Here is a 24,595-nt window from a genome sequence, read left to right as displayed (position 1 = left end):
ACAGATGTCAGTTCCAAATTTCACAACAGCATACAAAGATTTTTCAATTTTAAGAAATTTTAATTTAAAATTTTAATGACTTTCACTACACACACTTCAACAACCCTTTTCCAACGGAAAACAAAAAACCTTACAAGACACAGATAATGTAAGCAAACCAAAAAGCTTTATCCGAGATCCCCAAAGCTAAGTTAAACCATTTAATGTTAACAGCAAAACTGAGCCATCTTACCTTGAGCTTGAACTCCAACTGAGGCAGGACAGAGAGCAGTAGATGGCTGTCGATGTTATAGAGCTCAAGGATCAGGTCAAAGACATGTTCTGACAGATCACTGACTGAAGTCTTCCCCAACATCAACACCTGGTTAAAGAACTGAGAGACCAAACAGCACATCACACACACACTCGCATCCATCAATGTCTACTGCACACCACAATGAAAAAAGCTCCCTTTAGACCCATCACTGGTGCCGAAACAACTAATCAATAAAATCGATAATCAATAATTGATCTTTATTAAATTATTAATTGTATTCAAGCCACGTTAAAACGTCTGTGAAAATGCAATTTTTGCAAGAATTTTATTAAATTAACTCAGGGATGCAAACTCATGACTGGTGAAAAGGTGAGAAAGTTACAGCAGGTGTTTCAGTTGTAATTTCAGGTGATTTGTTTGTTATATTTAAAACTTTTTGTTGTATTTAAAGCTCAAGTGTTTAAGCTTCAAGTAACCCTTTCAAGTGATTTTAATGAGGAAAATGTACAAAATTTCACCAAAATATTTGGTAAATTAGCTTCAGAAAATGTGACTTTAGCTGAAAGGTGAGTAATTTGCTTCTGATTTTATATATCATCTGTTGAAATCTGAAATTATCTCATCATTTGGTGACAACCTGCACTGGTAACAATTCCAATAAGAATTGCATTTCTTATTTCCAACTATAAAGAACCAGAATAGTTCAAAGGAATCTGAATTTTTACTTCACCATTTACAGAGTATGCAAAAGATCCTTGAAGTGCTTTAATTTATGAAATTGAGCACATGCCCTCAGACTATCCTTGTGTGTATATATATATATATATATGTTTTAAGATTTATCATGTTTGGACTTTGTGCACACAAATAAAGGCATAGTAGTTACTTTTCAAACCCAAATAATTAATTGGCTTGTATCTTCTAAACGATTTGACACCAAAAATCTGAAAACATTTTTGTCAGGACAGTCCCTAGATGATACGTAGAAGTTTTAGCAAAACAGCATAGGAGTTCGAAAAAGTATCTTTTTCGGAAAATTCAAACTGGCGGAAATTTTTTCAATATGGAAATCAAGTCATAAATACAAGTTTTGTTAGTCTTGACTCACGGAATCGGAGGAATAAAGAATTTGGATTTTAGCCCTTTCGACATTAGCAAAAATGCAAATTAGCTCATTAAAGTGCCACCTTGTATCTGATTCTCATGAAAATTTTGGTGACCTGCAAGTGCACTGTATTTCGTAACAATCACAATAAAAGTTATTTGCTGCTAAAATGTGATTAGATGCTGGCAGGGAATTTTTGTTGATTTGTCACATAGTTTTTGTTAGGATATGTTAGCATGTGACCCAAAGTTGATGCATGGCAATTTTCAAACATTTCAATGAAGCGGTTGCGGAGTTAAGGAATGTTTAGCTGCAGTGCCCCTTATTGGCAAAATTAGACAAAACTTGTATAATTTTTGTATAAAATGTTCTGATATCAAAGTATTCCAAGTTTCGTGAAGTTTCGACAGCGTTCAGAAGATACAGGTCACAGAGTAAATCTGGGCAATGGGCAAAAAATAAATTAGCTTATAGTTTGGACCCCCAATAAGAAAATCAGAACGAATAAAATAAGGGTTCCGGCACCTTCAGTGCTTGGACCCCTAAAAAAAATTTGCCACCACATGGCACCATGCCTATTTACAAACTACTCAGTTTATGCAGCAACGCATTTTGCCTACTGCTAAGCACGGGCTCTGAGTTGCGCCAAACTTAAAGAATTCTTAGCACACTTGTATTGCTGAAAAGTTTATTCTTAGAAAATGACCTTTTCCCCACATGACTTTTCCAAAACATAAAGTGTTAACTTGTTTTTCCATGACATTTCCAGGCCTGGAAAACACAATTACTAAATTCCATGACTTTTCCAGGATTTCCATGACCATACAAACCCTAACATAGCACAAATGCGATAAACAAAGAGAGACTTCTATCTCGTTAATAACCAGAACACTGTGGGACGCTCGCTGAACTCTTAAAGTGACAGTTCCATTTAAGTGCTCGTCATACAAATGAATGTAAAATTTTTATTAAATTGTAAATTAATAACACTATTATAGATACACATTTTAATATTCATTGTTAAAATGTAGAATATTTATTATTTTAAAAAAGTTGAAATGTGATTTTAATAATGTTGACAAACAAATTATTAAAAAATAAACACTTTCAGATCGTTTTTCTGAACAGTTTCAGTTCCATTCTATCTTGTTCTGCACCTGATCAGCCTAAATGTAGCCCACTATTTATTAAGGTGTTGTTTGTTTATGATCTTTTCTTACAGAGAAAGGTATCACAGAAACACTAACTATTTTAAACTTTGAGCATTTAGATTGTGTATTAAAGAATACACAAATTATTTTGAGAAATTTAGCATTTTGTCCCAAAATATATTTTAAACAATTAAAAATATTTCTGTCATGCCTCAACAAAGTTTTGAAAAGTGTGCACAGTTGGAGTCGACACATAGTGGTTCATTAAGGGTTATGCAAGATTTAAACAAATGAGAAGACGATTCACATTTTCTTTTTAAGTCAGCGTGATTCTGACACAGCAAGCAAGCAGCAGGGTGTATGTTCTATGAAAAGTGAACAATAATAAATAATTTACTCACGTTGGTAATGTACGGCTCTATGGCCTGAGCAGTTCTCTTCAGCAAAGCTTTGGCCAGATCGTACGCTTGCTTGTTCAGATTCTGCAGGCCAAGATAGAGAACAAAAGTTACAATCACAAAAGGAAAAATAACATTTGTAATGGGTGCCAGGTATTTGTGGATGAATCCTAGTCATATCCCCCCCCTCCAAAAAATAAAATAAATACACACAAAGTTTTTTGCTTTACCCCAAACACCCTGTCATCAGTTTTCAAAATGTTCCCACCAAATTGGCATACATAAAATATGGCTTTCAACTTTTACAAAATTAAGGGAGTAAATTTAAAATGGAAAGATTGTTTTCCAAATTTATTGGAATGAAAAAAATGTTAAGAGGAAAATTTATTTATTTGACATAATATCTTTCAGAAATTAAATATTGCAGGTCCAAATAACCTTGAACCTTATACATTGAATGCACTGCAAGTCCCTTCGGATAAAAGTGTATGCCAAATGAATAAATATAAATGTAAAATAAATACAATCTGCTGGGGAAATGCGTGTAATAGTGTGGTCACAGTAACAAAATTTCAGTAGTTGGTACAGATACCAATGAAATTTCACAGAACTCAATACCAATTTCAGTACCAGAGCATAAATATGCCAATATGACTATGTGCTATTGAACACACCTGATTAGCCCATTTAAAAAGTTACTTTTCAATGTAAATCGTAAATTAAAGAAATCCGTGTTTCCTTCAAGTGCTTCTCAATCAAGCATTTCTTAAGTGTTTTTATGTAGCACCCTACAGGAATCCGTTTTATTCTTCATCAAATCCTGTTTTCCTTTTTGTTATTATTATTTTCCAGAACTCCATGTTTTAGTTTAATTTCATTTCATCATCAAAATGGTGTCTAATCAATTCATTCTTAAATCTTTCAACAAGTGAAAATATAACTTGATATTTTCAACATGTCATCATTGCATTTTTTTGCCAAACTTTTATTCAACAGCAGTCTTGCTAGTGATATATTGCTTAATTATTATTATTATCATTACAGTGAAAATTACATTTTACCATACATTTGTAATATATTTTTGCATTTGTGTAAGTGGTAATTTTGAAATATTATGTTTTAAATTGTATTACTGTGAAACAGTGGTCAACTCTGTTGCTTTGAATGCTTTATAAATAAAGTTGAGATTAAAGAGCTTATATTAATTATATAAATATATAGTTTACATGTGCTACGTGGTTCACAGTAGATTAGTGCTCTGCTCTGTCATCTGATACAACATGTCGTGAATGATTCTTAATATGTATGAACGGTCGGATTTATACAAAATACACATCTCTTCCACACCAAGATTGCAGCCTTTAGCGGTTTAATAAAATCACACAAGGACATCACAATTTGAATTTGATTAATTGCCCATTTTAGAGGAAGTAGTAGCAGAGTACGCACACAAAATTAGCATTTTAAAGCAGTCGCGTGTCAGTCATATTGTGCCCGGTTACCGGACTGAGTTTGTGCTCGGTACTACCAGTACTGCAGAAACACTGGTATAGTTACATCTTTTTTATTTTAGTATCGACTTGATACTGAATACCAGTAATTTTGGCAACACTAGTTTGTAATTTCAAAAAATGTCAAAAGGCCAAAAATATTATTGGTGTTGTGCAAGACAATTGGTTTTTATTTTAGGATGCAATGTGACCTGGACAACTTTTTTTTTAAGGTTCTCTCATATAGGGGGCCTGGGTAGCTCAACGAGTATTGACACTGACTACCACCCCTGGAGTTGAGAGTTTGAATCCAGGGTGTGCCGAGTAGCAACCAAATTGGCCCGGTTGCTAGGGAGGGTAGAGTCACATGAAGTAACATCATTCATCACACTAATGTGTGGTTCTCGATCTCGGTGGGACACGTGGCGAGTTGTGCATGGATGCTACGTCTTCGTGGTAACGCGCTCAAAAAGCCACGTGATAAGATGCGCGGATTGACGGTCACAGACGTGGAGGCAACTGAGATTCGTCCCCGCCGCCACTACGTCACAACGAGGACTTAGAGCGCATTAGGAATTGGGCATTCCAAATTGGGGAGAAAAATCATAAAGAAAATTTAAAAAAGTTCTCTCAGGTATGCATATATTTGTTGTCTGTACCTTGTGTGCTGGGACCAGGTTAACCAGAACAGTGTCCAAAAGTTCCTGCGAGACAGTGTCGCCCTCACATACGATTGAACTCATGAGATCCACCATATGCATGTGAACCTTCTGATTGTGGCCATTGCTAAAGAAGAGAAACATTACGGTAAATACAAGGAATTACCTAAAATCAGATGCACCAGACAAAAAAAACATCAGAAAAAGACAGTAGAGGTCTGCAATATGGGGACAAAAATAAAAAAACTATGGCGCAGAGAAAACACTTCTAGGTTTTTCCATTTACACATGAGATCCGAGCTCTGCTGTGTTCTGCTCAGAGGACATTTCCAACTAAGTGAACATCAGTGCCTGAAATGAATCGCCCCATATGCAGCCTTTATAGAGCGCATGCAATGAATGGTTCCCACCTAGGACTCGCTCGCATCATTGTCAAAGGAAAATATTGCATGGAAATATTGTTGCCGTGCAGGAGGCTGACAGCTCATTAGAGATAACAAATAGGCTGCAGCTTTCCATTTACATCTCAAACAGAACATGGTAACCAAGGAGGTGCTTCACATAATTATGACAGCAGCTATGTCAAGATTCACAGCTGTGGTACACACTAAACAAGAAGCTGCAACTATCACAGGATTACAAAGAGATGCTTCTATAGACAGGTGTCATATGCATGGCCAATATTCATAATATATTTGCACCAATTATGCTGGCGATATAAAATAAAACAAAATACTGCGAATTTCCATGTTCCAGCTTACAAATAGTATGCATAACACAAATTTCATCATCTACACAGCCGTTCTGTGTATGGTTCAGTATCTCTGTTGGCACAGGCACCTCTCATTGACCTGAATAAATAGTATCACAAAGCAGTTGAAGTGCACATGCATTGAATGCATCGGTTTGTGCTCGTCGTTGTCAAAAGAGTGTACTTTGAAAGGCTGAGCATTAGACCGTGTACGAGATGGAATTGCACACAGAAAGACCTGAGCCTTAAAGAGCGTGACTAGTTTTGCATTTGTTCTTTGTCTCACAACTTGAGAAAATAAGAGCAATGTTTTCCATAAAATGTTTTGATAGTGTCTCAAAAAATTGTGTTGGAGTTGGTAGAGTGGGGGAAATAAGTATTGAACGAGTAAATTTTTTTCAGTAAATATATTTTTAATGAGGATATTCACATGAAATTTTCACCAGACATCAGTATAATTCAGGAAATCTGCAAATGTAAAGAATTCACAACAATAAAGTCCATAAATAAATTTGTGTAATAAAGTGGAATGACAGACACATTTCAAAACTTCTGAATCTTCCAGTAAGCACCAGTAAGCACCATTGGGGCCATTATCTGCAAGTGGAACAACATCACTCAGTCATCAACCGGCCATGCACAGGAGCTCCTCGCAAGATTTCCGACCAGGGAGTCAGAAGAATAGCCAAAGAGCCAAGGACCACTCGGAAAGAGCTCCAGAAACACTTGGAGGCAGCAGGTACCATCGTCACAGAGAAAATAATAGGCAATGCACTCCACCGCCATGGCCTCTAAGCATGCTCACCCCGCAAGACTCCATTACTAAAGAAAAGGCATGTCGAAGCTTATTTAAAGTTTGCTACAACGCATTTGGACAAGCCTATGAAATACTGGGAGAGTGTAGTCTGGTCAGACAAGAGCAAAATTTGGCATACTACACACGTTGTTTGGAGAAGAAATGGCACTGCACATTACCCTAAAAACACTATACAAACAGTGAAGTTTGGAGGTGGAAGCATCATGGTGTGGGGCTGTTTTTCATTGCATGGTACTGGCAGATTTCATATAATTGAAGGAACGATGAATGGAGCCCTTTACCGGGAGATTCTTGAGAAGAATCTGCTGCCATCCACCAGGATGATGAAGATGAGATGTGGGTGGACTTTTCAGATGGACAACGATCTAAAGCATACAGCAAAGGAAACTCAATGGGTTTCAGAGAAAAAAAAATCAAGGTGTTAGAATGACCAAGTCGATCACCTGATTTAAATGCAATTGAACATTTGTGGAAAGAGCTTAAGATCAATGTTCACAAGAGGACCCCCAGGAATCTTCAAGATTTAAAGACAATATGTTTAGAAGAATGGGCCAAAAATCACACCTGAATACTGGTCGATTAATTTCTTAATACAGGAAGCATGTTTAAGCTGTCATTACAAACGAAGGCTTCTCCACTAAGTATTAAATACATTTTAGTTAGCGTGTTCAATACTTTTCATGTGTCATTCCTCTTTATTACACACAACTTAATTTATGGACTTTAAATGTTTTGATTTCTTTGTGTGTTTGATTTCTTGAGTTAATACCAAGTCTGGTGAAAATGTTGACATGTTCAATACTTATTTCCCCCACTGTATGTTCAACTAATTTCCTTAAATGATTTGTGAAATTGTCAGTTTAAACTAACTGCTCCGAAGATTCACTTCCAGCATCACTCAAACAATTTCTCAGAAGTATCCATGGTGCATTTTTCATTCATCAAAATTGTCAAATATGTGACCTGCTCCATCATTGATTCGCATTGACCCAGAATCAGTTATTGAGATTAACTAAAGTAAAAAGAATGGTCTCAGTTTTCTAACTGTGTAATGTTTCTATCTCAAACCGTTCCAGAAATTTGTCATTTAAAGGATGTCTGTCATAAAACCTTGTTTTTGAGAAAACTGCCTCAAAAGGTTCCAAACAATTTTGGACAATATTTCACAAATATAAAATGTATTCAAGATTACATGAAATAAGACATACTGTAAATAACAGTTCAAGTAAAAAATATAATGCAGGGACATCACTCTTGCAAGTTTAGTGCACACGTGTGCATTTTAATATAATATATCTACAATCACTTTGTACTTTATTAGGAACACTATGGTCCTAATAAAGTTCCTTGTGTGGTTTTCTGCTGTTGTAGCCCATTCGTCTCAAGTTTTGATGTGTTGAGCATTCTGAGATGCTATTCTTGTTCACTACAATTGTACAGAGAGGTTATCCAAGTTACCGTAGCCTTTCTGTCAGCTAGAACCTGTCTGGCCATTCTCTGTTGACCTCTCAAATCAACAAGGCTTATCTGCCAGCAGAACTGACGCTTACTGGATGCATAAATTCTAGAGATGGTTGTACATGAAAATCCCAGGAGATCAACAGTACAGAAATACTCAAACCAGCCTTTTTGGCACCAACAATTATGCCACGGTCGAAATCCCTGCGATGAAAAACACGTTTTATCATCATTTAAACTCGTTAATAATTTTATTCAAAAGTAAATGTTTGTCACTGACTAAACCTCCCTGCCCTGGGTGACATAACACCTACATCTCGACGAAATGGGAGTTGAAGATTTCTGCACGAAGTTTCCAAGTTAGAAGTCTGACAAAAAGTGTCATTCCGTTGGACTTTCCCCAGTTGAAAGGTGGAAATTCCAACTCTGAGAACGCTTCATGAATCATCACAGCAACAAAAATACGGAGCATTGCAGCTTTCACCACAGGAGTGAGCGAACACACCTGACTCAACGCATATACAGCTGGCGAGTGTTTCAAACACCTAGACAGAGCACAGCTAAATGAAACCGAATGCAACGTCTTCAAAACCAAACTTCAACTTAACACACATATTAAAAAAATGATAACAGGCATATTAAAATCCCAATGGTTATGGCATCATATGTTTAAGCCAACTGCGATTTGAAAATAGACGGTCACAAAAAAAAACTAGAATGCACTTACTAAGATTACTACAGTAACCTGAAGGAAAAACAGACTGACGCGTGTTGTGCACATACTTTCGTTTGCAGTTGTGCAGCGAATCTTCAAATAATTACAAAATATGATGCATTATATTTTGATTATGCAATCTTCTGTAGATTTTGAAACAGATTATTTTATAACAGCCTATAATAATGAATAGATGATACACTGGAACAACAAGAGGCAATGCAGCAGCCAAAGACGTTTGTCAGACATGTTATTATACACACACACACAGTTATGTACATGTCATTGCCCCTCGAGTAGTCGAGTAGACAAAATTACCAAAATGCCCATCCCTAGTAGGTGTACAGGTGTTCCTAATAAAGTGCTAAGTGTGTGAATATAACATCAAAGTGGGCGCACAAAGCATACTTAAAAATATCCATGCATTTACACATAGGCAGGCACCTGCAAACACACTGCACAAACTCACACACACCTCAGAGATATGGAATTCTCTACAAGGAGATAGCACATCCACCAGCTAAAATACCCTGAAATTAGTTGTATATATATATATATTCCACATATATTGTCGCATTTCTGACAGTGATGAAATTTTTTTAGCAATATGCTCTTCTCTAGAGTTCATTTATGGACACTGGATGGCTTTCCTGTGGTAAATGAGAAGTAAGCAATTTAAGGAGTGACGCTTTGTGAAGATCACACCACATAAAAAAACGAATAAATAAATAACAACATTTATAGTTTGAATTTCATAATACCATTTACATAATTTGAAAACAGAGACTTGGTTGTATCAAAACCAATAGAAAACCCAAAACAGATTTCATGTTTTTCCAAAAACGGCCAACTGTGATTTCTAACTCATTTTGATGGAGTGTGTCAAATATGAAATTTGATGTTTTTAACAATACATTTGTTATATAGGTGCATAAAACTGAAAATTATTAAAATGATTCAAGTTCAGCTACTGCAAAACAGAATACTTTGTGTGTTTTTAACTAGATTTTTACTGTATTTTACTTTGTTAATTGGCTTCAATTGCTGTTTGGTCCAAATTTGGCCAAACAACATTTTACATCAAACACTTTTAACAAATATAATTATCATCAAAAGGTTAAAAATATTGTCCAGTCCTAATTCCAAAGCAATGCTTAAATGGATAGATTTAAACAATGAATCTTACTTGATCACTTGGAACAAAGTTCTGTAGAGCTGAGTAAAGATCTCATTGCTGTCCTCCAATTCAAAGCAGATGTTGTATGATTTCACCCAAGCGATGTTCTAGAGCGCCAGAAGGGAAGAGAAAAAAAAAATCAGACACTGGTTCAAAAACCATGGCAAAAACTTACTTGAGTGTGTTTCTTGGGTGTCATACCTCCAGTAGGTAAAAATATCGATTAAACTGGGCACTCTTCGTGTCCTCCAACCCTTTCAGCTGTCGAGTTATAAACATGAAAATATCCTGAGTGTAAAAGAAGAGAAGAGAGTTTAATATTTTTGGTTATATTTAGGCTACTAAATGCAAGAGAAATTTGTTATTTTCTGCAGAACTAATCCAATGGTTTTTTTTTTTTTTCAAGGTTAAGAAAAACGGACATTCCCACAAACATCAACTTTAGAATATTCAGCCCATGATTTTTAAGAACACACTGGCAAATATGCTGATTGGTGCAGTTCATACGGATACATTACAATGCTTCTTTCCCAAAACAAACTACAGTTTTGGAAAAAGGGGAAAACAGGATATTACTTACCACTTAAGTGATCAATATACAGTATTATGTACACAGCTCTCCCAGCCATTAAGGAAAACTAAGCTGCAAAATGGGCCTTTTAGAATGATTGTGAAGTCAGAATTATGAGTAGGGCTGCAACGATTAGTCGACATTATTGACAATGTCAAATATGACAAAATGTTCATTGCTGAATACATAACTTGAGATCATATGGAACTTTAATAATGCCACATGAAAGCCGCATTGCAGCTCACGCCTGACTGAGGAAGAATTACACAGCTCACAGTCCAGACGCACTCTAAACTTTCCAAACCGCTTCACGTTATGTAGATCGCAAAGTAGGAGGGAATTATACAAAAATACCGACGCACTCTCGCTGTGGAATAAGTGGAGCTGCCTCTCCGCTTAAGCAAAACTTGCGTGTTGAGCTACTTTAAAGGAAACATCCCGCGTTACATCTTAAATGCATTTATATTTAATGTGTTATAGCTTTATTAAAGTTCAAATCATAAGTAAGCAGGTAAATAACTACAAACTCTGAAACTGTATTTCTCTGTGCAGTCAGTGCCTCTTCTATGAGCTGTGCGAATGTCCCGATCTAACGGGGAGAGATTGAAACTGCAACTGGCTGATGCACACTCTGTCATGGGGACTTGTCACCTTTTATTCCATTAAATTTTTTTATCAATTACGATTTTATTCTAGAAATCCATTTTGAAAACTTTCAGCAGATTACTCGGTTATCAGCCTTTTCCACCACCTTAGTTATCGGTACTGGCAAAATCCAGTATGAATCGACCTAAATGTAGAATAAAACATCTTAACCAACTGGTATGACTCTACTCTTCATCTCACATATTTATCATTCATTTCTACAGGTGTAAAACAGGTTGAAAGTGCAAGGTGCACATTTAACTAACATATGTGGGCCTCAGATTAAAAATAAATGCAACAAAAGAAAAAATTGAATACAGCACCTTTAAGAAATTACAGATATTACATACCTGTAGGCTGTAACTAACAATTATTCTACTATTCGTCGATTAATCATTAGCTCTTAACCGATTAGTCAGCTTGTGGCCCAACATAAAAGGTTGTATTAAACATGCTTACAACAACAAAGAGGACAAAATCATTTTTAAAAATACCTCTAAATGACATTCACTGAATTAAAGGTAAGAAAATACTTTTTATTAAAGGGTTAGTTCGTGACTTCTCACCAGAGCTTACACAACACCTACGTCATATGCCGGAACTCGACTCTCTCATGAAAGTGATGATTGCCGTTACCGGAAGCCAGTGATTATAGTTTATAAAGTTATAAATATGGATAATTTTCTTACAAAAACTCATCGCTTTGCTTCAGAAGACCTTTATTAACTCCCTGGAGCCATATGGAACATCCAGTAATTTTTTGATGGATGGAAGTGGGCTTCAAAATCCAAGGTACCATTCATTCCGATTATAAAGCTTGGAAGAGCCAGGATATTTTTTAATATAACTCTGATTCTGTTTGGCTGAAAGAAGAAAGTCACACACCTAGGATGGCTTGTGGGTGAGTCAATCATGGGATAATTTTCATTTTTGGGTGAACTAACCCTTTAAGTTGAATTCAGTAAAGAAATTCAATGCAAAAAAACTATTGGTATCAAGTCTTTTTGTGTTTTTTTCCATTTAAAAATGTCTAAAAATCCTTAAAACAAGATAAATTTTCTTGAGACGCAACATATAAGATATTTAGATTTGCTTTAAGAGGATGTATCTTAAATATAAGTGTATTTTGTATGTATGTGTATTTTTTTTTCACTTGTTTATACTTCTGCGAGTGCAGTAAAGACAAAATATACTTATATTCTCAAGATCTATTTTCTAAAAGCAAGTCTAAATATCTTATATGCTGCTTCTCAGGTGAATGCATCTTTTTTATATATATATTATATTCAACATTCTCAGATAAAAATGTTCTCTTCTGCAGTATAGATCCTAAAGTAAATGTACATTGTTTTAAATGAGTTTTAGATATTTTTATTGGAAAACAAGCCAAAACAAATCATAAATGTATCTTGTAGCAGTGTATAATGGGGTGAAAACTACCCTCCCTCACCTTATCTCTCTCTTATTAATAAAGCTTCATGATAAGAAATGCAGTGACATATATTATGATTCAATAAATCGCGAGCCATCGCATTATAATCTAGCTGCATTAAGTGTGTGCGCTCGAGGGATGAGCATCCCTGCGATAGAGTTCATCAGCTGGGTGCCGTTTCAATCTGTCCCCCTTAGACTGAGACATTCGTACAACTCATAGAAGAGGTGCTGACCGCACAGAAAATGCAGAAAAAAGTTTCGGAGTTTGTTGTTAATTACATGACCTTTTTCCGTATTATTTGAACTTTAATAAAGCTATAATGCATTAAAACTGCATTTAAGATGTAACACCGGGGTGTATCCTTTAAAGAGCTCCGACTCCACTTATTCTACAACAAGAGTGCTTCTGAATTTACTTATTTGGTATTTTTGTATAATTCCCTTGTACTTTGTGATGTACATCGCCTGAAGCTGTTTGGAAAGTTTAGAGTGCATCTGGACAGCAAGCGGTTTTCTTCCACAGTCAGGCGCAAGATGCAGTGCAGCTAGAGTTTCATATGATCTCGTGTTACGTTAAATGAGATCAAACGACTATTCGACAATTAAAATTTGTCGACAATTTTTTAATGTCGACTTTGTCGATAACGTTGACTAATTGTTTCAGCCCTAAATTCATAACAAATGGAATTTAAAAGGTAATTACCATATATCATTAGATAGGAACATTTACTGTTCTTCATCAGCATAAGCAAGAACTACCATGACATTCAAATAAACCGATTGAGTATTCCAACCTTTAGTTTATCAGGTGATGTGTATGGAGCCTCGGGCGCATAGATACGAAAGATATCAGCTAGACAGCAGGCCACAAGCAGTCTGACATCTTTATCTGGATGTTTGAGGAAAAAATCTGAGGCAAGGTGCAAAGCCAAGTTCAGATACAGCTCTTTCTCCTCCTCCGAATCCTGGTCCATATCCATGAAGGTTTTCACCACCATCTGGGTTTCAACAGCACCACAGACCAGTAAGTCAACAAAGCATAGAAATAAAAGTGTGATGCAAGATCATCGAAATGGAAACACACTTTCACTTGGCCCTCTCATGTATAAATAGACATAAATGACAAAGCCACAGAGGCAGGGTACACGGTCTACAAGCTATAAAAAAACACTCTGAAATATGAACAGAAAAATGATTCACTTCAATCAGTCTTACAAAACTCAAAGGAATAGCTTTAATTTTTGGATTCACACAAAAATGAAAATTCTGTCATCATGCATTCCCATCATGTTCTTTCGAACCACATTACCTTTTTCTACTGTGGAACACAAAAGGACACATTAGGCAAAAATAATTAAAAATTTCTCCTTGTGTTACCCAGAAGAAACTCATATGGGTTCGAAACAATACATGGGTGACAGTTTTCATTTTTGGGTGGACTAACCCTTTAAGTTGACGTTTCAAGATGAAAAGCCTAGCCTAATTTTCAACATGAAAAGATTTGCACAAAACTTTTATATAATATACATATAGATATTACATATATATAATAAGCTAATTCCACTTGGCTTTATGACAGATCTGTCTTTACCTTTAGTCTCCGCACCATCTCCTCTTTTGAGATTTTATCAGAGATCTCCTTCACCCCCGGTGGATAGGTGATCTTGCCATCCGTGGCTCGATTCTTGGAGTGAGCCATGCTCTCCAATCAGTGCTCACTGCAAATATGGCAAGACGACGGGAATACAAAACAACAGTACTCATTTAAAGACGAATAGGGAATTTCCATTAATGACTCTTTTCAGAACAGAATGTGCCATTAATAAAATGACCCAATAGATCCTGAATATGGATTGGGCTTGGACTACACCCAAGAACATTGAAGACAAAAAGTAGAGTTGTTATTGGAAATTACAGAATGCTGGCCAAATCCTCCTCACCTCCTGTGGATGGTTAAATATTGACAGCACTAAAAAACCCATTTTGGAAAGAGCAGTCTCATGCACTGAACTGCATTACTAAACAACATATCACAACAGTTTAAGTTCAAAGAAATGCAATGCTTCCAGATGTTTTGCACATTAACAATAAACTTAAACAGCACACTCCTATAAATTACATATTCCAAGCAGACTAATTTAAACAGACAAGTAAAAAAGGCAAATAACTGTATTACAAACATGTTGTGCATGTTCTCTAAGAGTAATCTATGAAGTTACATTAGCACAATTACACCTACAGTATAAGCATGGTGAAGAGAAAAAAAGTTAATAATGCATACTGAATTTAAAATAGCAGGGCTAAACAATAAGGATAGCCTAGTGACAGCATTAAAGTGTTTTGGGGAAAAATAATGAAACTGTCACTTTGTTTACATGCATGCGTTTTCACTAAAATATTGTATTTGTTGGTCCAGTAAATTTGTTTCTATGCCTTGCAAACTTAAACATTTGGATTTCTGATCATTGTTCAAATGAAAATTCCCTCATTATTTACTCACCCTCATGCCATCCCAGATGTGAATGACTTTCTTCTGCTGAACACAAACAAAGATGTTTAGAATATCTCAGCTATGTAGGTCCATACATGCAAGTTAACATGCAAGTTAATGGTGACCAGAACTTCGAAAGCTGCAAAAAATGTATCAATACAACTCCAGTGGTTTAATCCGTCTTCTAAAGCAATCCAGTTGGTTTTAGATGAGAACAGACCAAAAAATAACTAATTTAGCATTTTACACTTTGTCATTAAAGTCTCTAAGCACAAACAAGATTTCAAGCTCAATTAATGTGGTGGTGGTGGTAGTGGTCTAAAAGACATAACTGGTAAACTGGTAATCAGAAGATCACTGGTTCAATCCCCACAGCCACCACCATTGTGTCCTTGAGCAAGGCACTTAACTCCAGGTTGCTCCGGGGGGATTATATGTATTCACATCTTGAGTTATATTTTGGTCTGTTATCACCAAAAACCAACTGGATTGCTTCAGAAGACATTGAATAAACAACTGGAGTTTTATGGATTACTTTTATGCTGACTTGACTTCCTTTTTGGAGCTTTTAAAGGTCTGATCACCATTCACTTGCATTGTATGGCCCTACTGAGTATGGCTGAGATACTTGTCTAAAAATCTTCAGCATTTTGTCATACACATCTGGAATGGAATGAGGGTGAGTAAATGATGAAAGAATTTTAAACTTATCACCAATCTTAACTAGTAAAAATCAGGTTAAAATGAATATAACTGTCATTAAATTATTTTATAGCTGTATATTTTCCAGCTATTATGGCAAATTAAAATCATAATAAATTATTAATAAAGGAAGGCCTAACGTCAAAAACAATTCTGACAAAAATAATAAGAAAACGTATCATTATTTGTGCTGGGGCCAGTGAAAATATTGGTAGGGCAGGTAAAATCCGAAATACTTTCCAACTGAGCAAAGCGGAATAGTCCCTTTTGTTGAGCCCTGAATGGGTGTCACTTCTAGGTAGAATCGGTTCAGTGCAAGTGTACAACACTCCTTGCAAGCACTCAAAACACAAAGCAGTTCACAACACATCTCGGCATGCAATAAGTACACAATCCGTCCATGCATCATATTATCCAGCTACTTCCAGAAATAACTTAAGTATAAAAATGATTATGCATGGTAAAAGATTCTTACACACAGCCAGCAGGTTGACTTGCTTATCCGAACTAGATGCCTTTGTGCTTTTTCTGCATCCACAACAAGGACAAAATAAAAACAGTCTTGATCACAAATCAGCTGTCATTTCATGCCTTTTGCATTGCTTTATCCCATAGAAATCCAAGTAAATCTGTTATGTCACCCCTAAGAGAGCGGATTACATGCTAATATTCATTTCATATAGCTCTTCACTTAGACACAACAGCACCTCCGATAACAACATGCAACGAACCAAATTAAACCATCGCGTAAATAAATGCACATTGCAGCAATCTGATATAGCAGGATCTGTGAATTAAACGTGGCTTTAAAACAAGCGACTTGGCGGTTTCTATGCAGCTAAGCTAAGCTAACAGAGCTAAACCACAAACACACTCATCATAAGCATGCACATACCCACGATGCTTCAGGAACGTGCACGACCCTCTTTTGCAATGAAAACGGTAACGAACTAACGCGTTACTCACAAACCAACACCACTGGCAATGGAATATGTTTTTAAGTGCAGAATGAGTAGATTTGGGGGGAAAGACATGCCGAGAGACAGATGTCCTCACATGGGTTGAGAGAAGAATAGATAACCCCGATAAAGGCTAAATATCTAACCAAAGCGGCTGAATAATGATAACGAACAAGGACAAACGCTCTTCGCGCAGACCGAAAACCGCTCGCGCTCCGATTCCTGTTTATTTACAAATTGTAATTTACCTTGTTGGGGGAAAAGTGCGCGCTCCAATCGCTTCTCCCACTACTGAGATCCTCCTGTCGGCTTCAAAATGGCGCCAATTTGTCCCTATCTGCCCCAGTTAGTGCAGCTCCTCTCAATACAGACCCTTCACTTCCCTCCTCCACTAGGGTTTATTTATTTATGGACATGCCTGTGTTTTGCGGCTATATTGGAAAACGTTGTTTGGGTTTAGACAAAGAAAGGAATTGCAATAACAGGAACGTAAATGGGTGGTGTATAAACGAGCGTTTATGAGCACTCTGTCACACTAGCAGTTTTGAGTTCATGGTGCAATAGCGACATCCATCGACCGCCATGAATATGACAGAGGGTTTCTGCCTTCTTTTTGATCCGACACTAAGGTAAGTATCGCTGATATAACAGTATCGATACCTTTATTAAATGGAATTATTTGGAATTCTTTGGATAAAATTGGTCATTTAAAATCTTATATTTAAAAGCCATATATTTATATATAGATTGATATATAAATAGACAGTGTGCAGACAGACAGACAGAGAAGCAACAACATTTAAACCCTTTGTGTAGGTCCCCCTTGTGCCGCCAAAACAGCACCAACCCGTATCTCAGAATAGCATTCTGAGATGCTAATATTCTCACAACAATTGTACAGAGCAGTTATCTGAGTTATCGTAGACTTTGTCAGTTTGAACCAGTCTGGCCATTCTCTGTTGAACTCTCTCATCAACAAGGCATTTCCATCCGCAGAACTGCCACTCACTGGGTGTTTTTTGTTTTTGGCACCATTCTGAGTAAATTCTAGAGACTGTAGTTTGTGAAAATCCCAGGAGATCAGCAGTTACAGAAATACTCATACCAGCCCATCTGGCACTAACAATCGTCCATGCGATTATATAATCAGCCAATCATGTGGCAGCAGTGCAGTGCAATCATGCAGATATGAAGTCAGGAGCATCAGTTAATGTTCACATCAACCATCAGAATGGGGGAAAATGTGATCTTAGCGATTTGGACTGTGGCATGATTGCTTGTGCCAGACGAGCTGGTTTGAGAATTTCTGTAACTGCTGATCTCCTGGGATTTTCCTGCATAACAGTCTCTAGAATTTACTCTTAGAATGGTGCCAAAAACAAAAACATCCAGTGAGCGGCTTTCTGTGGCTGGAAATACCTTGTTGATGAGAGGACTGGCCAACGGGAGAACAGAGAACAGTTGCTATGTAAAATCCCAGGCCGATTTCTCTTCCTAGTCCAGCCTTCTTTCAAGAAAATCCACATTAGATGGTAATAAAATTCTCCAGTAAGATATTTCAAATTAGGACAAAGATTTAAATGCAAAAAATGTTTTTTATTGTTTTCCTGTATATTTTACAGCATGTATTTTGTAATCTTCAGTGGAATACATTTTAAATGTAACTCTCCCAAGCCTGGATGCGCCCATCTCTAATAGACTAAAAGACAGTTACAAACGATTACATGCAATGGGCATTTTTTCAAAATGGCTTTATTTGCATTGTAACAATACAAGACAGCAATTACTTCTATAAAAAAAAAATCAACAGTTTAAGAAAATTGTGGTCTTATTTTTCAGTAAATAAGCTGTCAATAATGTACAGCACCGGCAGATAAATTACATTTGTAAAATGTAAACCCTGAGATTAGATCAGTGTCTAGTACATTGAGCTGGTATATTGAAAATGTAGGTAATGCTTAGAAATACACAGAATGTTCCAAGTGTATAGTCGGCCACAACGGTTTTTATGTGTAATGTAGTTTTTCCACACAGAATGTGTCTCTTATTTTACCAATGGCCCATAAAGCTCAAAATATATCCCTCTAAATACAACATTTGTACATACTGCATAATAAATGCAAAGCACACTAAATTTTCATATGTATATTCAGGGCTGTAACCTCTATAGACATTGAGGTGGACATGCCCCCCCCTATATTCAGATTAGTGGTCAATCAATATGGGTTTTTCAATGGCAAATTCACAAACTTTTACATTTGGTCACTCCCCCAAAAAGAGTTATTTTGTTAAATACTCACATGTTTTTGACAAATATTAACAATGTTAAGTATTTAACATACTCTTGAGTATCATACATAAATTACATTTCAAAACAATGTATTAATTCTAAAAGCTTGATTAAAAAAACTCCAAAAGTTTGGCAATATTTCAGAAACAAAACAGCTAAATGTCATCAGAGCTCAGTTAATTGCCTTTGCTTTTATGGGAAGGCTCAATAGATTTCATCACGATGTCAACATTCATGGGCCGCTCAAAACGATCCAGCATATTTGCTATTGTTTCTCCAGGGACTCCATGCTTGTTCCTCCTGTTGATAAAATTAAAAGACATTAAAAGACATTAAAGGCAATTACCAGGATATCCAAGCTATATTAGACTGATATGTAAATTAAAAATAGTAAATACAATACATTTTTCTAAACCTCTGTACTGTAAGCCAGAACCTGATCCAAAGTCAAAACTCCATTCAGTGAATAATAAAAGTCATAAAGTTCCTTGCGTAAAATGAGAACCAAAACTATTAACAGACTTACTTTTCTAACTGAGCAGGATCATATTTCCACTGTGTATCTGGCTCAAGGAAGTCCACTTTGTATCTGTGATCTAAAGCCTGTGAAAAATTAATATATTTTTTTTTTCCTTTAATTTAACCCTTAAATGAAAACCTGGAACCTCATTCAACTCCCTGTACCTCATCCATTTTTTGGACTTGTGCCCACACCGCTTTATTATTCCTCAATCTCTCTCTTATAAATAGTGAAAAATTGAAAAATAATAATTATAATTTCATATTTTAAGAACCAAATGTGTATATTGTCATCAGAGACCCTAGGTATAAAAGTGTTGTTTTTGTTTTTTGCACCTCCATAAGTTATATTTTTATGATTATTTCATATCTATACAAGTTTACTATCACATAATATATATTTCTTTGTTTATTAAAAGATAAATGAGTACTATATTCATTCAAAAAATACTATATCATCTTGGTTTTCTGTGCAACAATGAATTAACAACAATGGTGGTTTATCAGTACGTGTACACATACATATTATTACATGTTATTTCTTACTCAAGTTGGCACTGATGTTTCAATTATTGACTTGATTTACATGTGACATTGCAATATATTGAAAAAACAACAACATGGAAGTAAACTATAGCAAGCACGACACATGAACAGTATGATGATCATTTGGGTCTACTACTGAAATTATGTAAGTTAAACATCTATTTAGACTCAATAAGTGCCTGAGAAAATACTCAAGTGTAGCTTTTGTGTATCTTATATGTTATGTTTAGCTCCAGTTGTGTCTGAGGAAATTTCAGTTTGAAAGTAATGAATCCTGTTCTAGCTTTGTCCTGACTTGTTGCATTTTCTCTTTGATATATGAAAAATAAAATGTAAAAATATATCAAAATATATTTTCAATCTATTATTTTCCAATTATATTGAAAATATTTTGAAAGTTTGACATTATCTGGGCATTTTGTAGATCCATTTGTGATAGATATAAGTGCTGGGTCTCTAAAAACTCAAATATGTAAGAGTGTTTGGTGAACTTCCCATGCATTTAAGGGTTAAAGTTACTTACGGGACACTAATAGCAGTTAAAGTACTTGTACTATAAAATCAGAATATGGAACACATTACATCACATATTCCTGATAAAAGTTGCAGCCAGTTTCCTAAAGCTAGATTATGCTGAACTCACATGGAACATTATTTAAAAATGCTTTTCACTCCAAACCCAAGCAATGCTTAAAGACACCAACTCACTATTTCAACGTAAGGCTTCATTTCCCAAGCTTTAACATTTGTGTTGTCGATGATGATAGGTGAGCGGCACTCCAACATCGCTCGTTCAGCTTAGAAATTACAAAGTGACATGAATTAGCTTTTTCACCAAATACACTTCCCCAAATTAAAGTTGTCCAAACAAACTGTATTCAAACTGAATATCTGTAAATTACATCATTAAAAACATTTTAACTGACGTATGAAAATTTGAAACACTTAAATTCTTAGTGTTCCATGTAAAAAGAGGTGTAACATGCAGTCTTCTTACCTCTCTTCTGATTCCAGTCGTGAGCGTCCCCAAGCAAAGTGTGATCGAATACATATCTGTTGTCTTGGAAAAAGTAGTCATCTGTACTCAGTATCATTCCATTAGGACCAGTGGACAAGAGTTCTCTGAAAAAATACAGTGGATTAATAAAAAAATATTTGAGCTTAAACTCTGCATAATTAAAATATCAAAACACGGAAAACAATCTGCTGCTGTTGACTAATAGAACTGTAAAAATGAATACCAAAAGCAGCTAAAACATTTAACAGTGTACAACTGTTGCTTGTTTGATTAGGTACTGTAGACATAAGACATACTTACAGGTGCAGAAACTGAAATATACGGAGCCCCTTAAAGGACAGTTAGAGAATTTATTTTTAAATAGTTTTGCATTTCCTCACAATAGTGTACCTTTCCTCATAACAGTTTTGCATTCCCTTGTAAATATTTTGTTCCCTCACAATAGCTTTATCCATCCCTTATGAAAATGAACCGTGGTTTTACTACAGTAAGCATAGTAGAACTATGGTATTTGTAGTAAAACTATAGTAACTTCAAAAAATACCATACAACAGTAACTGTAGTTCAACTATAGTATTTGTAATTAAACTATAGCCACAACATTTATAATGTTTTACTACAGTAACCATATTTTATTTTTAACCATGATATTTGTGGTAAAGCCATAGTAATAATACAGGAAAACCAAAACTAAGGTAATAAAATTCATAATCATTCTGCCAGAAAACATGGTTTTACTATTTTAACACCATGGTTAATTTGGGGCAAATGTACCATGGTTCTTGAAATGGTTACTACAGTTTAAAGCCAGTGAAACCATGGTCAATTTTACAAGAGCATGTTTTGTTTTTTGTATAAACATTACTGTCATTTTGAAAATCATGATGCATGTACCACAAATTAACCATTGTGGTATTATAGTAAAACTGTCGTAACAATGTTTTTGTTTTTTGCAGAATGATTCAGAATTGTATACAATAGTTTGGGGTTTTCTTGCATAACATTGGTTTTACTACGAATGTCATGGATAAAATATGGTTTCTGGCGTAAAACCATGGTAAATTCTGTGGTTAATATAGTTCTACTGCAAATCCCATAGTTCAGCAATGGTTATTGGAGTAAAAACTTTTTTAATTTTCAAAAGGGATGGATTAAGCCAGAGAACCCAAATAATTGCAGGGGAACACAAACTATTGTAATGGAAATCAAAATTTTGCGACAGATAGCAAAACAATTTCAGAAAATAAATTCCCTCCCCGCCCTTTAAGGGGCTCCGTACCAATGAGGTCTTTTCCATTACATGTTTAATTTTCTTTACGGTTTTCGTAACAACTTAACTAGCCAGAGTGGATTTTCCAGACCCTGGGACCCCCCTCAACAATATGAGAACCAAACTATTGTTATAATGCTCATATTGACCTTCTTCATGAACATAATGTTGCTCAGGGTTGTACTGTTGCCAGTTTGAAGAAGGTGTTTCATATTCTCCAGAGAATCCAGGATAACCACTTGACGATAAACCCCTTCCATAACCGTGCCATTCATTTGACGGCAACTGTGGCTCTTCCCATGGGGCCCAGATACTGTTGTTAGTATGACTGTGGAAGTTCTGCTGATGTCTATTCTCTGGAGGATACATGGGACCTCCAGAGGGTGGGGGAGGGAAGTTCAGGGACGTTGAGTCACGAGGGCCCTGGGCAAACCATTGTGGAGGTGGACACCAATTTTGAACGGGTCCCCCTCGACTAAAACCATCGATACCATATTGTGTGCGAGATCTCCATCTCTTTGGATCTTCGTATTTCCACTGATGTCCACTGCGTTCGTGTTGATCTGGGTAGGGTCTGTAGGCTCTTCTGTGATCAGTTACACCATCTGGAATGTCCTTCCTGTTTGGTTGGTCTCTCTCTGGATTGTAGGACAGATGGTGACCCTGCTCACTGCCGGTATCCCCATCAACCTTGTCACTGCTGTCTACTTCCTCAAGCTCTTTGTAAAATTCACAAAGTTCCTGCTCAATGGATGGCTCCTGGCGACACGAAGGCCCAATAAATGAAGTACTAGTGGTACCCAACTCTTTAATGACACGTTCTCTGTCTCTTTGGCTTGTACCTTTTCTGGAACATGTATTAGTAACTTCTTTACTCACATTAGGTATTGAAGGATCCAGTTGTCTGCCATTCATTTCTTTGTCTAACTCATCCCATTCGGTCTTGAACGGTCTTCCATCTAGTAAAATTCTTGTGTGGCTTATTTTATCATCTGAATAATTTTTAAAGAGTGTCTGATTGGATGATGTATTTACCACTGATGTCTTCTTGACACCATGATAGGAAGTCAGAGGTATGTTTCCATAGGGTCCCTCTACATTTCCACCATCAGGCAGAGATGTAGACTCATTGCCATTTACATTGGGCATCTATAAATAATTACAAAACAAACAATGAGTTAAATTAAAATAAATGACACATATTACTCACTCAAACACTTAACAAAACTTATAGATCGATAAACTGTTATACACAATAAATTATACACATAACATAGTTTATAACACATAATAGATGTATTTTTAGATAAAAGGGACACAGATTTCTCCATCATGGACAATTCATACCACCTGATTACAGTAACTGATTACAGGTTAGCCTACTACGTACAACTACACAGTCACACATGTGAACAATTATGAGGTTTATGATCCATTGACTTTATATAAAACGACTTTTCCAAATTGTATAAACTGTGCGCAAAAACTTTACCTAAAGTTTGAAGAACACGTATGCAAAATGTTCTGGTTGTTTAAATGTTTTCACCATCGACATATCTAAAAATGGTTGTATGGATACATCAAACCTTCAATGTGAACACAACAGACCTGACGCATAACGACACCAGGAAGTGAAATATTTCAAAATAAAAGTCCGAATCCAATTTTCTGTCACATAAATAAAAATGTATAAAATAAAAGACCTTTATAAAATTATTTATGATATCCATAACTGCGAGTGTCTCGGTGTGTAATAAAAAAAAATTAAGCAATTTTTTTTTAACTACAATTGAAAACTGGTTTAACCACAAAGTGTGTCAGTAACCACTGAGTCCTCTCCTGTAAAGACATTTTTTAGTCCCCACAGCCATAGGCGGAAATTGCGGGTGGTCGGTGGGGTTGTCCCCCCCCTAAAATATCATTAACATATGTGTATTGTAAATAATATAATGATATATTCTTAAAATATTTGTTTAAGAAATACAATAATACAAATGCAAATGGGGCAACAACAAAAAAACCTTGGTGTCCCCTTCAAAAATTGCTCTTGAGAATTGTTATGTTTATTGTCCCCCCCAACATTTTGATGAAATTTTCGCCCCTGCCCACAGCTGACTTTTTTAGAAGAAATGGTGTGACTGAAATTATATGCCAACCCATATTTTGTTTTGAA

At 35.8% G+C, this 24,595-nt stretch overlaps 2 protein-coding genes across 5 annotated transcripts in view; both read right to left on the bottom strand.

Moving 5' to 3' along the window:
• Positions 1–17,272, bottom strand: part of pds5b (PDS5 cohesin associated factor B) — a 49,157-nt gene extending 31,885 nt beyond the window's left edge. Inside the window, exons 1-8 of one of the 3 annotated variants that reach the window (XM_052107402.1) lie at positions 17,028–17,272; positions 14,219–14,345; positions 13,422–13,625; positions 10,179–10,265; positions 9,987–10,084; positions 5,060–5,186; positions 2,914–2,994; positions 233–373 (exon numbers count right to left, since the gene is read on the bottom strand). In XM_052107402.1, the coding sequence (XP_051963362.1) occupies positions 233–373; positions 2,914–2,994; positions 5,060–5,186; positions 9,987–10,084; positions 10,179–10,265; positions 13,422–13,625; positions 14,219–14,326 (846 nt within the window). In that variant the 5' untranslated portion in view covers positions 14,327–14,345; positions 17,028–17,272. Of the gene's footprint in view, positions 1–232; positions 374–2,913; positions 2,995–5,059; positions 5,187–9,986; positions 10,085–10,178; positions 10,266–13,421; positions 13,626–14,218; positions 14,346–16,295; positions 16,315–16,715; positions 16,735–17,027 lie in introns of those variants that run through there. The other 2 variants (XM_052107403.1, XM_052107404.1) reach the window with 2 other exon arrangements.
• Positions 17,273–18,388: 1,116 nt separating this feature from the next.
• On the bottom strand, positions 18,389–24,043 carry n4bp2l2 (NEDD4 binding protein 2-like 2). Of its 2 annotated transcripts, XM_052107190.1 has the most exons (6): positions 23,915–24,043; positions 22,492–23,571; positions 21,132–21,258; positions 20,843–20,931; positions 19,596–19,672; positions 18,389–19,369 (listed from the first exon to the last, which is right to left on the bottom strand). In XM_052107190.1, the coding sequence occupies exons 2-6, from the start codon at positions 23,569–23,571 to the stop codon at positions 19,246–19,248; spliced, it is 1,497 nt and encodes a 498-aa protein (XP_051963150.1). In that variant the 5' UTR covers positions 23,915–24,043; the 3' UTR covers positions 18,389–19,245. The 2 variants fall into 2 exon arrangements, with proteins under 2 accessions (XP_051963150.1, XP_051963152.1); XM_052107192.1 differs by lacking the exon at positions 19,596–19,672.
• Positions 24,044–24,595: the final 552 nt, after the last annotated feature.

The sequence above is a fragment of the Xyrauchen texanus genome, chromosome 36 (assembly GCF_025860055.1).
Source record: "Xyrauchen texanus isolate HMW12.3.18 chromosome 36, RBS_HiC_50CHRs, whole genome shotgun sequence".
In the NCBI taxonomy this organism is placed as follows: domain Eukaryota; kingdom Metazoa; phylum Chordata; class Actinopteri; order Cypriniformes; family Catostomidae; genus Xyrauchen; species Xyrauchen texanus.
The sequence above is the reverse complement of the archived record's forward strand: the minus strand, read 5'-3'. Positions and strand labels throughout refer to the sequence as shown.

What these genes read in the sequence shown, in the direction of transcription:
- n4bp2l2 (XM_052107190.1), bottom strand. Translation starts at nt 23,571, where the DNA reads ATGCCCAATGTAAATGGCAATGAGTCTACATCTCTGCCTGATGGTGGA. An exon ending in CGACTGGAATCAGAAGAGAG is followed by an intron (nt 20,932 to 21,131) that starts GTAAGAAGACTG and finishes GTAATTTCTAAG; the next exon opens with CTGAACGAGCGATGTTGGAG. An exon ending in GATCCTGCTCAGTTAGAAAA is followed by an intron (nt 19,370 to 19,595) that starts GTAAGTCTGTTA and finishes TTTTATCAACAG; the next exon opens with GAGGAACAAGCATGGAGTCC.